The sequence below is a fragment of the Ammospiza nelsoni genome, chromosome 1, assembly GCF_027579445.1.
Source record: "Ammospiza nelsoni isolate bAmmNel1 chromosome 1, bAmmNel1.pri, whole genome shotgun sequence".
NCBI classification, from domain to species: Eukaryota; Metazoa; Chordata; class Aves; order Passeriformes; family Passerellidae; genus Ammospiza; species Ammospiza nelsoni.
In genome coordinates, this window is record NC_080633.1 from 88689973 (window position 1) to 88706437 (window position 16465).

At 37.4% G+C, this 16465-nt stretch overlaps 1 protein-coding gene across 4 annotated transcripts in view; it reads right to left on the minus strand.

Annotated features, from left to right (window-relative positions):
• The window catches only part of MOCOS (molybdenum cofactor sulfurase), a 208428-nt gene that overhangs the window by 38875 nt on the left and 153088 nt on the right, over positions 1–16465 (minus strand). For all 4 annotated transcript variants that reach the window (XR_009419401.1, XR_009419395.1, XM_059481952.1 and 1 more), the window contains exon 6: positions 13683–13882. Coding sequence is in view for 2 of the 4 variants with exons in the window: in XM_059481952.1 (XP_059337935.1) it covers positions 13683–13882 (200 nt within the window). In the remaining 2 variants the exon portion in view is untranslated. The remainder of the gene's footprint in view (positions 1–13682; positions 13883–16465) is intronic.

The window sequence follows — 16465 nt, forward strand, 5'->3', positions numbered from 1 at the left end:
TGAGTTTTGTACATACAACCCCCAATCCCTGTCCCTGGTGCATTTCTTCCTCATGCTGTTTGGTATTACACCATTACTTTATCATCCACTGAATAATGAATGGGCAGAAATAAAATACTTGATGACAAACTGGCATTAATAAATTATGGGAAGGAATGAAAATGATGTGCAAAGACAACAGAAGAATGTGCTCATATGTACCTCATATGGAGACATATATATGCATGCACTGGGAGGACAGCACTGCAAGGGATACAGATTGTCAGGGTTTCAGAGCACACCTAAGAAACACTACAGGGATCCTCTTAGCACAGCTAAGAAACCATGGAACCTCACTGCAAAAACCTGGAAATGCTTTATATTGATCTCAAAAAGCAAGAGCAGCAGCTGATAAGATTAGCTGAGCTACCACCAGCTATTTCTTTGATGAAAAATGATGAGCATTCCTGGTCAGGACTGCAAGAAAGGACAGCAAATAAATGAATGAAATCTGACCCCCACCTCTACCACAGACTCCCAAAACAACCTTGCACAACTTGCATTAACCCCTTTTGCTCCTTTTATTGAAAAGGAGAGCTGAGAGCCCTGCCAATGACCACGCTGCAGACTCAGGGGACTCTGCTGTACCAGGGTCAGAATCCTCCATGCAGGAAGCTCTGGCTCAGCTGGATGCACAGCAACAGCTCAGCCTAAAGGGGCAGGAAAGGGAGTGTCAACCAACTCACACTAACCACTTCCCTAACTGTGAGATCATGCTTCATCTGAGGTAACAGTACAAATCTTCAACCCAGCTTTTGTAGCTGGCTAAATCTCTACTGGCTTTTATTATTTTTAACATAAATTCCCTCTGTACAGAACAATGGCCCAGCACACATACCAAACACTTTCTGGTATAATTCAGTCTATTTTCTGTCTTGATATGTCAATCTTCTATCTTCTGATATCTCTGAGTTTCACTGTGTGCACCAAGCACCTTTAAAGTCACTATGTCAGTGGCTAGAAAACCCAAGCCTTCTGTTAGAACTTACTCCATGCTGAAATAATTCAACCTAAATAGTATTTAACTCTGCTAAAAGCAGTTGTTACTGGTTTTTTTTTCATCTGTGGGACATAAGGGTCTCTGCACAAAAATGTGATGTATACAAAAAAATTCTACATTGCTATAGCATACAAGTTCTCAAGTTCACATTTCAATGTGTTCTGTGCCACTAGTTCAGTTCAAAATTGTTTGAATTTCCAACACAGACATAATCAAAATAACTCCATATATACAGACCTGGAAAGTAGAGAATACAGTCAGCCCCAAGATCCCTATTGATGATTAATGCCTTGGAGAATATCTTGTGTTTAAAGCATTTTTCTCAAATTGAAGTTTTAGTAAGAGGCATCTGTTGAGAGAGACTGTTGTGGTGTCGCTAGCTTTGTTTTGTCAGAAGACTTCAATATGGGAACAGTGACATTTTCTTGATGTCTTTTTTAATTTAGATGAGAAAAGTTGTCATTCTGCCATAGCATGGGTTTGTCATGGTGCTAGTGACTTGTGGGCGGATCTGTCATTCTGTTAATCATGACAAGCAAGGCAAAAATCATGACATACTTCACTGCTGAAATTGTGCAGTGTTTGGGCTTATTTATCAGTATACAAAAACCTTCAAAATACAGAATCTTTTTACTATTCATACTTTTTAAAAGGAATGTTCCTGGGGCAGCCTTGTCAATCAAAATGTACGTAGTGTAATACAGCTTCCATGACACATCTTCAAGGAATTCCAAACAGGATCTTTAATTTTTTTAACATTTTGTCAAATGAATTATTACTGTTCTTTAATGAACAGCAATTTCACTTAAGCCATGCCATCCAATTCTTATCTACAATGATACTTTAGTTGTAGTATATATCAATCTGTACACTGGACCAGGATTACTGAGACATAAAAACATGATCATTAGAGGAATAGGGGAATTGTGATTCAGGAGAAAAAAGGTAAGTTATGAATAGCTTTAGTATTAACTGAAGTTCATGATCACCAATGTGATAAAGTGCACAGATCTTGGGAATGTGTTGCACACTTTTCACTGGAAACAATGGCACCATGTAAAGAACCAGTAAAGTCAGCACTGCAAAAATATCTGTCCCTTGAATAGATGCTTGGTTTTCCCTTGGACATATGTTTTGATTTCTTCTCATTTATTTTCACCCTAGAAATACACTACTTGGGGAGTTAATTTAATCTCTCTCTGCAGTGCTATCACATAGCAAAACAAATAGAACATAAAACATCTGTTACAGTTATTTTGATGAAGAAAAGCTTCCTTAAATAAAACAAATCTTTAAAATTGCCATAAGGAGCAATAATGGATATTGAACTCAGGGTTATGAAATATAGAATGTCACTTGCAGCTCTGTCTGTAACAGCAGAGGGTGACTTTTGGGAGCCAGGAATGAATTCATCAATGAAGGCACAGAAGCATGAATGGTACTAATGGTAAGTACACAGCCTCATGTACTTGGATTGTCAGTTTTGGTGATTCCCTGGATCTTATACTTGGAATTATTGTGCCTTGGTTTTTAAGAGATTAAAGACTACAATTAAACTGCAAAACAAATGCAGAAATCTTGCAGCATTTTACTGATTTCAGTCAATGAGGACATGGTAATCAAGGCGTCATGCTATCTTGGAGTCCCTTCTGTCTCTCAGAGCCCCTTGGCATTCATTACTTTTTTTGAAGCTCTTTACTGTGGGCCTGGCCCTGTAGACTTCTTCATACCCCAACACTTCTGATGTCACATTGTCTTGATTTTTGACAAGCAAAATGTGATTTTCACACTTCCAAGTCACGGTCTTCAAATTTAACAAAGATACGTAAAGGAAGTTTGCCTAAACCAATTTTTTAAAACAGTTAATTTTTTTCCATTAATGAGCTTTTCTTTAGTGTTCCCAGATTGATCAATTTGGGGTTTTTTTCAGAGTGCTCTGTCTGATAAATACAATTTTTTTTTAAATATAAAAAATATTGAAGTGAAGAGCTTTCAGTTTAATGCATTGCCCTACAGTAGTCCCCTCTTGGAAATCTGGTATTTCAGTTGATACTCATCAGCTGGAAAGCTCTGAGAAGAAATAAGATTCTGGTCTGTTCTGCTTTCCCATTTCCTGTCACAATGCACTGGTGATTTCTCTGTGTTTGCTAAATGACTGACTCTGCCAACAATTCACTTCAGGGCTTCTGAGGCACTCAGTGAAAGCTGGAAGTTTTTCTTTGGCATCAGTTTCATTACAATAAGTCTGAGAATGATACTCACTGTAGGTATGTAAATGCTAAATGAGAGTAAAGATTTACAAATAGCACATAATTGTGCATTATTCCTAATCAACTAAGTTTAACACTTTCACCAAGAATGATGAATGCTTTATAAACCCCTGCTGAAGTCATTCCCATAGGATGCAGTTCTGTAGTTGTTATTCAAGCAAGTACTTATTTGTGTAAGTTATCACAAGAATTATTCACATGAATAAAGGAACTTTTTATAACATATCATGAAGTGTTCTGAAAAAAAAATCATATAATTCAATACTGGTAAGTACTGTCCTTCAGGAATTGGGATTAGGACTTCTCATTCTGCTTTCTACAATGCCAATGCCCAAACCAGAGCAGTTTGTCTGTCTGATGGATTTGCTCATTACAAGAATTTCATTGCATACCACTGATGGCTGGTTATAAAACAGGCTTCAAGATGCTGTTCTCCACATTCACTGGTAAATTAATTCACTGATTCATGGCATGGAATTGGAGAGAAAGTAAGCTAGCTCTTTCTGTCATCCAGCATTTGACTGTGAAACGCTGTTGCTGATGCAAATGCATACTTAATCTTGTTAAATGCAATTTAATAAGAAGTAGGTCAGAAGGAAAAAAAAAAAAATCAGCACTTGTTTCCAAACGATTTAGTGTGGGGGTAGGGGGGAGAAGGAGGAATTTTACTTGAGTTACAGTATCATTAACTGTTTTAACTGCATAGTTTTCTACAACAAAGGCATTTTTTTTCCATCTCAGAGAAATAATTTCTATGTGGGCAGATTCTCTCAGTATTGAGTAATCTCATCCTCTCCTTTTTGCCTCTCTAGTTGTTGACAGTGGTTTAAATTAACCAAAGAGAGGACGTATATCTCTTCTTAGTCTTCATCCATTCATCATTTTGACCAAAATCCCTTTGGTAGAAGGCAGTGAAGTATTAGACAGAGATATTGAAATGTATTAATATTGTCAAGTTCAGTGTCCTGAATATACTTGTTCAGTATAAATGCTGTCTTATCAGGAACTTTACAGACGATGTGATAATTTTCTCAGCTAGTTTTAAAGACAGTCAAATAGCAGGTAAGATTGCATGGGAGAGAAGCAAGCTGGAAATATTGACATAATTCAAAATATGTGGTTTGTCACTCTGCAGGAATTCTCACTTAGGAGATGGCATACACATGGTGAACTGCAGGTTCTTCATGCATAAAGTAGTAACAATAATTTTACATTTCTGACAAACAGAATCTAGAAGATTTCTTGGGGATAGGGTGGCTATAAAAACGAAATGAAACAATGAAACACAGTCCTGTTAATGGATGACCTAACATTTTTTTCAACTTTTTTTTTTTTTTCTTTCCTGCTGATTATGCAAGTGAATTTGAATCCAGCTATTTGAAACAGAACAGACTGATGAGTAAGCTAAACATCTTGGTTTTCTTTTTTTGATTTGGTGCCTTAATGACCACAGGTCTCTCCAACCAATGACACCTTCTCTTCTGTTTTTTTTGGGGGTTTTTTCCCCTCCAGTTCAAACTGCATTCACTGACAATGAAAACCTGGTTCACTAAAATGATATCAGGGAAAGGATAGATTTCAGTAAGAAAGCAAAGCAAAGGAACTCAAGCCCTCAGTGGCTTCATAACTGACTTCAACAAAGCATCCTCTTGTGAGCCATAGAAAAACATCTGTATCTCTCCATCCCATTGAGCATCCCCAGGTATTTTGTAGGCTAAAGGCTTTCAGTCAAATTGCTGCTGGTCAGAAATGTTGAAGCCAGAGGAAAACTACACAGAAGACTAAGCTATAACTAATATCAAGAGGGATAAAGGGGAATGTAGCAGACATCTACAAGTGGAAACAATGCCTAGGAATAAAAATGTGCAGTGCATGCTACTGAAAGTCCAGTGACATAGGTTTAATTCACGTCACAGTCAAAATCTCCACCATTTCCTATTAATTTTAAGGCTCTTAAATCCTCTTCTGTCTGTATTTAATCCCTGAAAATGGGATAATAGAACATAGGGAGGTTGTGGGGTCAAATTCCCATATTACTTTAGTTAGGGTCACAGAATCCTATACAGTGGTGGGGTGGGGAAGAGGGATGTGGGGGCAGGAAGATGCAAACAAGGAAGCAGAGTAACAGAGAAGGTGGGGCCAGTCTCTTTTTGTCTTGAAAGGCTTCAGATGGTGGACTGAAACTAGACACTGCATGCATTCAAAGGCAGCTGATGTGCTTTTACCGAGATCAAGGACAAGGGAATCTAGTGTAAGCTCTCAAAAGTGCAGTTCTTTTCCTGGTACCATGTGGGTTTTTTCCACATTTCTCCCATGTGACAAGGTCTGTAGTTTAGAGTCACAGTTTGGCCCTGTTACCAAACAGAAAATGTTTAGCCTCCCTCATTCATCTTGGATTCTTTCATCTGAACAACTATGAGCATCTTTCTTTTATCTCTTTTCGTTTCCTTAGCAACGTGCAAGGACACTCCAGAGAAACAGTGTCAGACAACACCTTCAGTCTAGTCTTTCATGAGGCTTTCTAACCTTTATCAGCTCTGATGTGCAGTTTAATAGTAGGCAATTTCAGGCTAACTCACATGTGTCTTTGTCCCCCTGCAATGAGATAAAACAGAAAGAACTCAGCCTGTACTCTGCCACTACTACCTCAGCAGGAAGAGAGTTTCATTACCTACTAACCAGATTTGCATTTCTCACATTGAGCCTCTGAAGTACAGCACCTCCTTATGTTCAGTCAGTGATCAACTATTATGATCATGTTCAGACCTAGATCAATGAAGCTGCCTCCTATATTGTGAGCTCCTTTTTGCAAGGGTTGTCTTTGAGCACCCAGTGCCATGTCACAAAAGCAAAGATCCAGATTGTAATGATTTCTTGCCAGTTTAAAGAAACAAGGTGCCATTTATTGACACGCCAGTGTGGTTTACTGCATTGCTGCTATCTTCCTGGTCCAAGACATCCACAACACAATTGGAAACTAATTGGAACCAAGGAAATCAGTATATGTTCAACAGGAATCTTCACAACAATCTTTTTGTCCTTATAATCTTGTTTGCATTCTATTGTGCAGGTCCATCTGCCATTCCTGGCTTCCTGAAATCAATGGCTAAATCCATAGCTAAAATCAATAGTGAGTAATCAACTCAGCAATTTTTAGGTAGCTGTTGGGAAGATGGCCAAAAACCCCATTAAGCAAGTTAGAGAACATTTTTCTTTCCCTGAGTCATCAAAATTAATATAATGAGTGGTTATGCTTCTAAAAGCATTAGTGTAACTAGCTCAGAGTCATATGACCATTTCTGCAAAGCCATTCTTAGTTGGAATTAAAAATTGCTGGATTTCCATTTTCTGTGGCTCAGATGAAAAAATGCTGCACTTACAAAACTGAATGACTGTATTACATGGAAGTAAAAAGAAATAGATGGGGAAAAAACGCTAAAAAGACTAAATATAAAGAGCAACAAAAATGTCTTGATTAATAACTTTCTATGAAGATTTATTTCAAATAGGTTAAATGTAGTAGGAGGTTTCCCTCCTCATTGTCCACTTTCTCCTGCAGGGATGTGGTATGAATTTCCAGACAAGTACTGACAAGTAGTACCAGGCTCTGGTCAGTCTGATCCAAATGATTTGGTATCAACTTCCTGTGCATGGGAAATGCTCTATTTTTTTTCTCACTCCTGTAATTCACATGTTGCCATTGCTCTAATTCTGTACACCATGTGTACAGTGGGCTCGAGATGATCTTCCGGTAAAACTAAAAATATTGTCTAAGACACAAACAGCAATTACTTTAAGAACTCAACCCACTTCAGGTATTGCCTGGTCCCTTTTATCAGGTAACGATAAGCAGTGATATGAATATGTATTGAACCAGCTGTGTGTATATACAAATGCATCCGCCACTTGGTATCTGAAGATTTGACAGTATTTAACATATTTTCTCTCCACTCCTGTGAGGTGAGTGTAAATTGGGAAGATAAGGCATTGAATCCCTCAAGGTGACACTGAAAACCTATAACAGAGGGAGGGCATTTCTCCTGGCTGTTGCCAGGTCCTGGTTACTAATCTAAGTCCAGCTGAACAATTCCTTAAGATATTACTAAAGGAACAGGAAGCTTTAAAAGAGAATGTTGTGAAACCAAAGCAGCGTACTTACAGTATGAAAGCACTTCCAGAACTGGCTATCACCATGATGTTTACCTAGAGCAGCTACTTTTTTGTGCATTTCCCATCCTGCCTCACACCACTTTGTCCTGTGTTATTTTGTTTGCAGACCTGTCCAAATACAAGCAGATAGAATAAGTTCTACCTGCATACACTGCTCTGTCTCTTCCCTCGTCACACCTCACCCATACAACACTGCTTCATGCTTCTGGTCCAATTCTTCCCATCTTGGATTTCTGAAATCCTCTATTTCTTCTTTTCTGCCCAAACTGGTGTCTCTTTCTTTGCCCAATACATGTAATAATGGAGTCATTCTGCAGTGAGAAAAATTGAGTTTAAATACTAGGAAATATTTTGCAGTAGTGAATGTTGTACTGCATGTAAAATGTAAAAATTGCTGCCATCTCTGAGAGTGTAATTATGGTGTGGTTGATTGTTTCTTGCTTTAATGAAGTCCCAGAACAAATTGCCTCTGATAAGAAAAGTTTAAGTAAAGATGACCATGCAATTCTAAGATATATTTTTCTCCCTCTGCATCTCAAACCACAGGGTTGAATTTAGCTCAGCTGCTAAGCTGCTTATGAGAAAATTCACTAACATAGAATGCTTTGGATAGAGAAGGAAAATTGAGACTAAAAAGAAAATGAAACTTTGTTTATCGGGGGATTCTCATTCTGATTTTGCCTTCTTCAAGCAAGGTGCTAATAACACCAAGGTTGTGGGTTTTATTCTGTATGGGCCATTTACTTAGGGTTGGACTTGATGATCCTTGCAGGTCCCTTCCAACTCAGAATATTCTGTGATCTGGAACTAAAGATTATACTCCTAACGTACACTGGTAGCAGAAAGAGGCTACCAGAGTACAGAAGGTGTCACAGTGAGTGGTTGGATGTAAGTGATTTGAGGCCACAAATTCCAATGGAAGACCCTGGTCTTCACTACTGAATGATAGAAAGCAAGGGAGAAAAGGAAAAACCCAGTGGGTCATCAAGTCAATCCTTACTTTACATTAATTTAAGGGTAGCTGAGATGGAAGAAAGCGGTCATCAAACTGTTTTACAGATTTAGACTGAAGGGATGCACACTAGAAGTTGTCTCTTGAGAAATGTTGATTTTTTTCCTTTTAATTGAGAAGTGGGTGAAGAAAGTCAACTCAAAGTCTAGACCTCCCTTCACTCTATCTGGATTGATGAGGGTGAGCCAGGACATGCTAATGTATGCTCCTAGGCAAAACTGATTATAATATATGTGAGCAGGGTTCTCAGTCTCAAGAGGCAAAACTCATTCATATGCAACACTGCAGAAGAGCCTTCCTTAGGCAAACCAAAATGTTTACATTCTCTGTCTCTGGCAGCTATTCCTGTTATAGCAGTTTGTCTATCACACACAAGTGTGAAGTGGTAGGCAAGAAGGCTGAGACTGCTAATGGACTGATGCTCATTCCCTTCCTGACAGGATCTTAGGGGACATGGCAAGCATATATGTACACTAAGGGAACTTTTGGAGGTGAGCCTATCACAGCAAGTTACTTGTGCTTTAGGTTCAGGCTCCAAGCTAAGGAGTGATGAAATTGCAGAGTAGGGATGGATGCTGGAAATCCACAGCTGAAATGTGAAATGCTGATCATTTTTCAAAAGACAGTCATGATGGTTTGCTCACTTTTTAAAGCCCATTACTGGCTCTATTACGCACAGGAGGAGAAAAAAAATATTGTCTCAGAAGATCAGAGTTGAAAAAGAAAAAGTTTGGTAAAGGTAGGGCTATTTTTCACTACTAGCATAACACTGAACTGAAAGTCGTGGCTGGGCAAGAGCTCTCCAGTGCATACAATTCAACAAATATTTCAGGTAAACTTCCATCTGGCCATCTGTCACCTCTTTACCTTCTTCTGGCTTCCAAACTGACTTTACAGAATAAAATGTGAAGAGATTATAAAATCACTCTGAAATTATCTACTGAAGATACAAAGAGAATTTCACAGATCTCATCTCTCTTCTCTTCAAAACAAAGAGAAGATTTCATGAATTATATTAGCATAAAAGGTCTCCCAGAGCAGAGATGGTGATGTTTCTTCACATCTGCAAGTGTGAAGAGAACATACAACATTTGCACTTCAACCCAGTTTATAAGAAATTCCCTTTTTTTGCATATGATTGTTGTTTCAAATCTATGTTGTTTTCTTATGACTGTTTCCATTTCTTTGACATTCAAATCAGGTTGGATTTCATAGAGTCCTATGCAAGTTTTTGCTGAAAAAAAAAAAGATGGCAAGGATGCAAACTGAAGCTGAGTCATTGCTGTCAGTGTTCAAGAGGCTGGAAAGGACTTGGGGATGGCAGAACACATGACATTCGTATATGCTGAAAGCTGCAGATATTCATTGTTAATGAATGAGCTGATGATTCTCTGTGCGAAGAGTTTGCTGCATTAGCTCAGCACCAGATATAAATGTGTAACCCCATCTTTTGTTACATCACAAGCCCTCTTTCAAGTCTAGGGCTGATTGCTTCTCTTGTTCTGGTAGCCTCACAAGGAGGCAGAAGATTGACAGTGTGCTGCTTTAATGTTGACTCTTCTGCTTCTATCCTGCAGAGGTCCTTCATCTCTGCCCCTGCACCTTTGCACCTTTCCAAATTACCAGTCTGTCATCCGTCCACACTTCATTAGCAGCAAAAACTCTAATGCTGGGGAATTATCCATTCTTGACTAGACAACTATAGATGAAGAAGCCATTTGGCAAAAAGGCCATCTTTATGTCCTGGACCTGTCAAGTACTCGCCATAACTCAACCCCTGATCACAACAGGGGCTTTTTGATGCTGCAGTGCAAATAAACATTAACAAAATGACAGAGGTGCTACTGCAGAGGACAGGCACCTTGTGTGAAAAGAATACAGGTCTCCTCCCAAGTGATTTCAAGAACAAATTACTACCAATGGTAGTCTGTGAGACAGCTTTACTGAAGGAAATAATTTTCATGGAAAGTATGTGGTGCAGCTCAAAGGAGGAAATTCAATGCAGTTTTAGTGCTCAAAGATGAGAGGTTTATGGAAATTTCAAAATGGTAGTAGTTTAATTCCTAGATAAAGAAATGTTTCATGAAAAATCTAAATTAAAACCATAGCTTCTGAGTGACTATTGTTGTTTGGGGTCCATAAGTCCCTCTTATTTAATTGTTTTAATTACCATTTGGAGTAAAAAACTCTAAACTAGTAATTAACTGTCAATTAAATAATGATACATATAGGATGCAGGACAAGTTTATTCCAAGTATAATATTCTACGACAGTATTACCCTTCAACAGTCACAAAGAAACACTTAAATGAAAAAGCAATAACAATTCAACCAACTTCAGTTATTTCATTCCTACCCTATCATTTCTTAACATCCAAATATTCTATATAATCTATATTGGGACAGGAGGCTGTAAAAATTGTTGCCATCTCTGAGAACGCAATCATTGTGTGGTTATTTGTTTTTCACTTTAATGAAATGCCTTCATTTGCTCTTCAGAGCTGCAATGAAGGTTTTGCTCAAAGATGAACCTGAGATTGTGGCTGTTTCCTCTTGGTGCAATTGACCCTGTGTATGTAATTCAAGAGTGTTTGTGTTTACTGGCACAATCTTGTTAGCTCTGGTAATTAAGCTGATAACACTGACAAATGGATTTCAACCATATGAGCAGGTAAGAATAACTTTCTTCCCCATTGCTACACAGACGAAAGACGTAATTTTTTCTCTGTTCTCATTTTTCAGCAGTGGTATTACATGTCATGTATTTCACTACACGCCTTTCACATGCTAAATATCTTGGGCTTAGTTCAGAGTTTTGAATATCATGCCAATTATGCAAATCTTGAGGCTTAAATGTAAGCTTGGTATCCTCTGAAGACAGTGTCTACTTATGAAGTCTTTCTTGCCAATCTCAAGTGTTCCAAATAAACTGCTCCAAGCCTCCTCATAATATTTTCTCTGGAATCAGTTGGCCATATTGTCCTTTTCAAGCTACCAAATGCTAATGCCTAGTCACACTGTGCCCTACAAGAGGCAATGGGCACATAACAATTGCCTGTCAGAGAGGCAAATAGAACTGGTTTGATGCCTGATTATAAGTAATGAATTATAGATGGGATATCATCCATAAAGTAATAGGACATTAGGTCTTTTCTTTCTCTTTTAATGTGCAAAGATAACCCGAGTCATTAACTGGTGTCCACTCATAGTAGGCAAATGCCATGCAATTTTCCCTTCATAAAAAATTTCCCAAAATGTTTTCTGGGAGCCTTCTGAAATTGTGTTCTGCTGACTCCACTGGATTGATTGTGGATGCCCTATGAATCCACATGAATATTCAGGCCATAGACACCTCCAAAGCAGAGGCCATTTCCAAACAATTAACAAAAGTACTGGATTTAACTTTGATTTGAATAAACCTATATGAATTTAGACATGCATGCAGGTATAAAGAGGTTACATAGTCAGTTTGATGAAGCTTACTTTCTGTTGTATGTATTTTCTTTGTAATCATAAAAAAGAGGCAGCAAAGGTTTTTTCTCCCCCATAACTTCTATAAGGTGTTTATGAAAGAATTTCATTCCATAAAGAAGCCAATTATATATATATATATATCACACATGTCATAGCTTTGGAAAGAATAGTGCTTGTTAATTTCTAAAAGTCATTAAATTGCACATTATTTTAATTAAACAAAGTACTCTAACAGGCACTGCAGATGAAACAAGGATGCATTTCAAAATTTTATAGCTCTTCATTCCACATATGTTAGAAATCTTCAGAATCTGGTGAACAGCACAATCTAGATGATACAGATCAATAAAGAAGCTTTTTATGAGCAGCCACTGTAGCAAACAGGCACAATGGATTCATAAGACTATGAAAGAATTTTTAACTTGTGGATACGGTTGAGTTTTAAAAAGTGAAACATGGATCAGCCAATTTTACTAAGAAGTTGTGAAAATAAGAAATCAGAATAGAGGTTTTGATTTTAATCAAAAAACAGAAGCCACACTGAAGTGTTTGGGGAGTTTTACAAACCCAGTTGTGTTAATATCTCCAATCTTTTCTGAACATTGTCACACATATTGACAGCTACATAAATGACTAATTGATTCCTAAAATGTGGACTGCTTTGAAATGAAATGTGGTGAACATTTGCTGCTTTTTGATAGCATTGGCTAAAAAAGATGTGTATGAAGAAGAACTTATTGAGTACTCTACATGTGACCATCCCATGTTCATCAGGTAAATGCCTTACAAAAATGTAAAACTCCACACTTGCAACTACAAAACAAATGCTTCACTTCTGTTCTCTCTAGTGAGAAATGGATCTCTTCCTGTAATCTTGCAGACATGTCTCCATGTTCTCCTCATTATCTTATTCTCTCAGGAAGCCAAGGGAAAAAAAAAAAAGCAAGCAAAACAAGAGCACTGTGGTTTCTCTGCCTTCTGCTGATGAGCAAGTGAGCAACTGTCCCCTGAGTGACCCGCTGCCTACACGGTGCACAGCCACGCACTCTCTGCTGAAGGGAGAAAAGCCTAATGAAGCCTCCTCTTAAAGATACTTGCTGTTCTTAATGGATAAAGGCTACAAAAAGCTGCTGAGAAAGACAGCATTTAAGAATTTCTTGAGCTTGAATCTCACTCTTTACACTGATCATTCAACTTTATTCCATGATTGCTCAGGAATATTACAAGAATGTAATTGTTACAACTGAAGGGAAAAGAGAACTCCTCTTTCATTTGTGACTGCAATATTCTCAGATCTAATTTCACTTGTATGTCAAAGCTCCAAGGCAGTCTCTTTATCAGCTTTTCCAGACTTGCTCTTCAATTCCCAATTTTGAGTACTCTAGAGAAGGAAGCCAGCAAAATATCAAACTGCCTAGTCAATGCATCCTGTTAAAACAGCCTACTTCCAAACTTCCTACTTGTGGAGTAATAAATCTGTAAGATATTGCCTCTGGCGATTACGTATTTTGTATTGTGCTAGCACTATTTATTGGATTCTTTTCTACTGCTTTAAAAATGGTGTGTATTTGTGGTGCAGAGCTATGGAGAAACAAACTCAAAACCTCAGAAAGGAGTATTGTGAATAAAAAATTTATTTTAGGACAAGGAATTCGTTGTGAGCATGCTTAAATGAAAGTACAACGGTAAACTCAGGTTAAGACAGGAGAAAAACATACCTGTGCAAAGCCGAGCACTTGTCCATTTTCATCGAGCACATTAAAATTGATGATTGGACCTTGGGCATCAGGATTGCTGAAATCTGTGTCACTGTAAATACGGACTACAGGAGCCCCATTGGCATATTTCAAGTTAGACAGCACAGTGTAGGTGTAGTGAGCTAATGCAAAGGTATGCTGCTTTATTTTCTCCATTCCACCTGCAAAAGAAAAGTGCACATATATATCATGTGTAATATTTTTATGGCAATGTAAAAAAAAGGATGATTTTTCAGAATGGCATGGTGAGAAGTAATTAGTACAAAGTTGATATTTTCATTTTTCTTTAAATGCATATACAATTTTTAAGTCTTTCTTTCCTTATGTAGAAGTTTTAGAAGTGGTGTTGCACCAAGGACTTTTCTATGGTTAATCTACTGTAGAAACCTAAAGTTTCACTCAAATGGTTTACAGAAATGACAAGATTTATACTTCCAGTCTATACTTAAAACTAAGATGTTCTAGTGCAAATTAATTGAAAAACAAGTTTTTCTCCAGACCTAACTCTGGAGATCATGGGAACACAGCACAGAAAGCAAACTGTTATGTCTGAGATAAAAATAATAAAATTCTAAATGTAATGACAAAATAAAAAAAAAGTCATTTTACAAGGAATTTACTTGAATAATGAAGAATTATTCTTCCAAGACTTCTTTATGTAGAAGAAAAAGGGCAGTGTGAATTCTTGGCCTGGGAAAAGCATAAAGAGTAATTTTTTTTTTTTTCGCTACACTGTGCAGTCTGGAAAAGAGATCTGCAGAGAATTCCTGACAGATGAAGATCTCCAAAATCTCTGCTCTTTGAGGAGAGGTTGTGTCTTTGCTAGATGTACCTATTGAAGGAACTTCCATTATGCAGACTGTGAACTGCACTATGGTGGGTCTAAACCATGTGGAAAGAGTAAAAACAGGTGAAGAATCACCAAAGACCTCTTCAGGTAGCAGAGTATTTTTCTTTCTGGGTTTTGGACCCAGAGTGTTTTCTGTAATGCTGAGTATCCTATTTGAGGCTCGTGAGCATGTTTCACATTTTATTTTACCTTTTTTTATTAATCTTTGTAACTATGAATCTCACACTTACTTCTGTGCGTATTACTTTTATATCTGAGTGTCTGGAAAGTTCCACACTTGAAAATTCATAATCTTGTTGACTTTTCTGCCTTTATTAATAAAAAGACTGTGTAATTTATAAATGTATATAAAGGAAAAAAGTAAGACACATTTCTCCTGGCATGCAGAAGAACTGCAGCAGCATCTGTTATTTAGCTTTTTTTTGAGTTTCTCTATTATGTGCTATTTCCTTTAGATAAGCTGGGAGGTCATATATTAAAAGCATAGTAACAGATTAGATATAAGGTAGAAACACTTTTTTGGTGCTGAAGAATAATAAAGAGGAATAAGATATTTAATTAGACACTAACATGCAAAGCACTTGCAAGGAAGCATGCCAGAAGTGAAACAGTGCAATTTCGAGATGTTAGCCACAGTAAACTTGGTAAGCATCTCTAGAACATTTTGGTCTGAAAGATGATTTGTATTTTTAGAGTCTCTGTGAATAAGGATTGACTAGTCAGGAATGTCCTAGTCATTGCTGGGTAGAAGTTGAGTCTTGAAACAGCAAAAAAGGAAATCAAAACCACACACACACACAAAGTTATCTCTGAGCATTTTCCAGAAAGTAGCTGTCTTAAGAGAAGTGACTGCCTTGTCAGCTTCTGAGATGTGTCTAATCTCCTGATTCAGAGCTTTTCCAAACTGACAGAAATCTTTTAATAGAAGATTAAACTTACTGTCCTTCTGCCTGGTTGATGAAATCACTTATTCAGAAATTTCAGTCACTCATTCACAGCAATCATCCCTGCTATCATTTCTATATTGTTTTCAGCTATTTTCTTTTAAAGTTTCTTAATCACATTTCCTTGTTCATTAGCGAAAAGCTGATGAGCCTTTTAATTATTTATTCTGACAAATCCAAATACAATAGCCTGCAGTTGCCTTTCTGCCGTGTCATTGGAGAAAGGAAGCTGTGTTGCCAGGGTCCCATATTTTTAAATAGCAGAATAGGTGGTAATTAGGCCTGATGTCACAGAAAACCTTGTGGAAAAACTGCCAACAATCTGAAATTTATTCTGACAGAAAAAGGGATCTATTCAGAAAATAGCTATGATTTATTTTTATTTTGTTCAACAAAATTATCTGTACTGTGTATTATATAAATACAGTCATTACCTCATCTCCCTTCTAGGAGTAAGAATGTTAAGGAAGAGAAAATAAAAGCCAGAAAAAAATCTCTGTTTGAGAATAAAAGTAGTAACACATGATAAGCCTTTTGTAAGACTTACAATTCAGAGAAATCATCGATACTTCACCTCAAGAAGGTGCTAGGAAAGACTCAAGTGCCCTGAATTTTTCTCAGTTGAGTGTTTTTATTCCCTACATCTGCATTATTTCATTAAGGGGAATTGCCTTTAGTTGCTCCTAAAATTTTTTTTTTTAAATTATGAACAATTTATGCATTCTGTAATTTGGATCATAATTAATCCCACGTCTAAATTACTTTAGATGAAGTCTATCTAATACCATCCACAGTACTTATGTGTGTAATTTGTGTAGGAACACATTCAGCACAGAGAATGCTCACAGACCACAACCTGCACTCATCAGGAACTTCGTGGTAAACTTTTTGAGCAGAAGAGAGTGACAGAGCAAGCTTCTACTTGCTTTTGTGTACAAACCTCCTTGCAA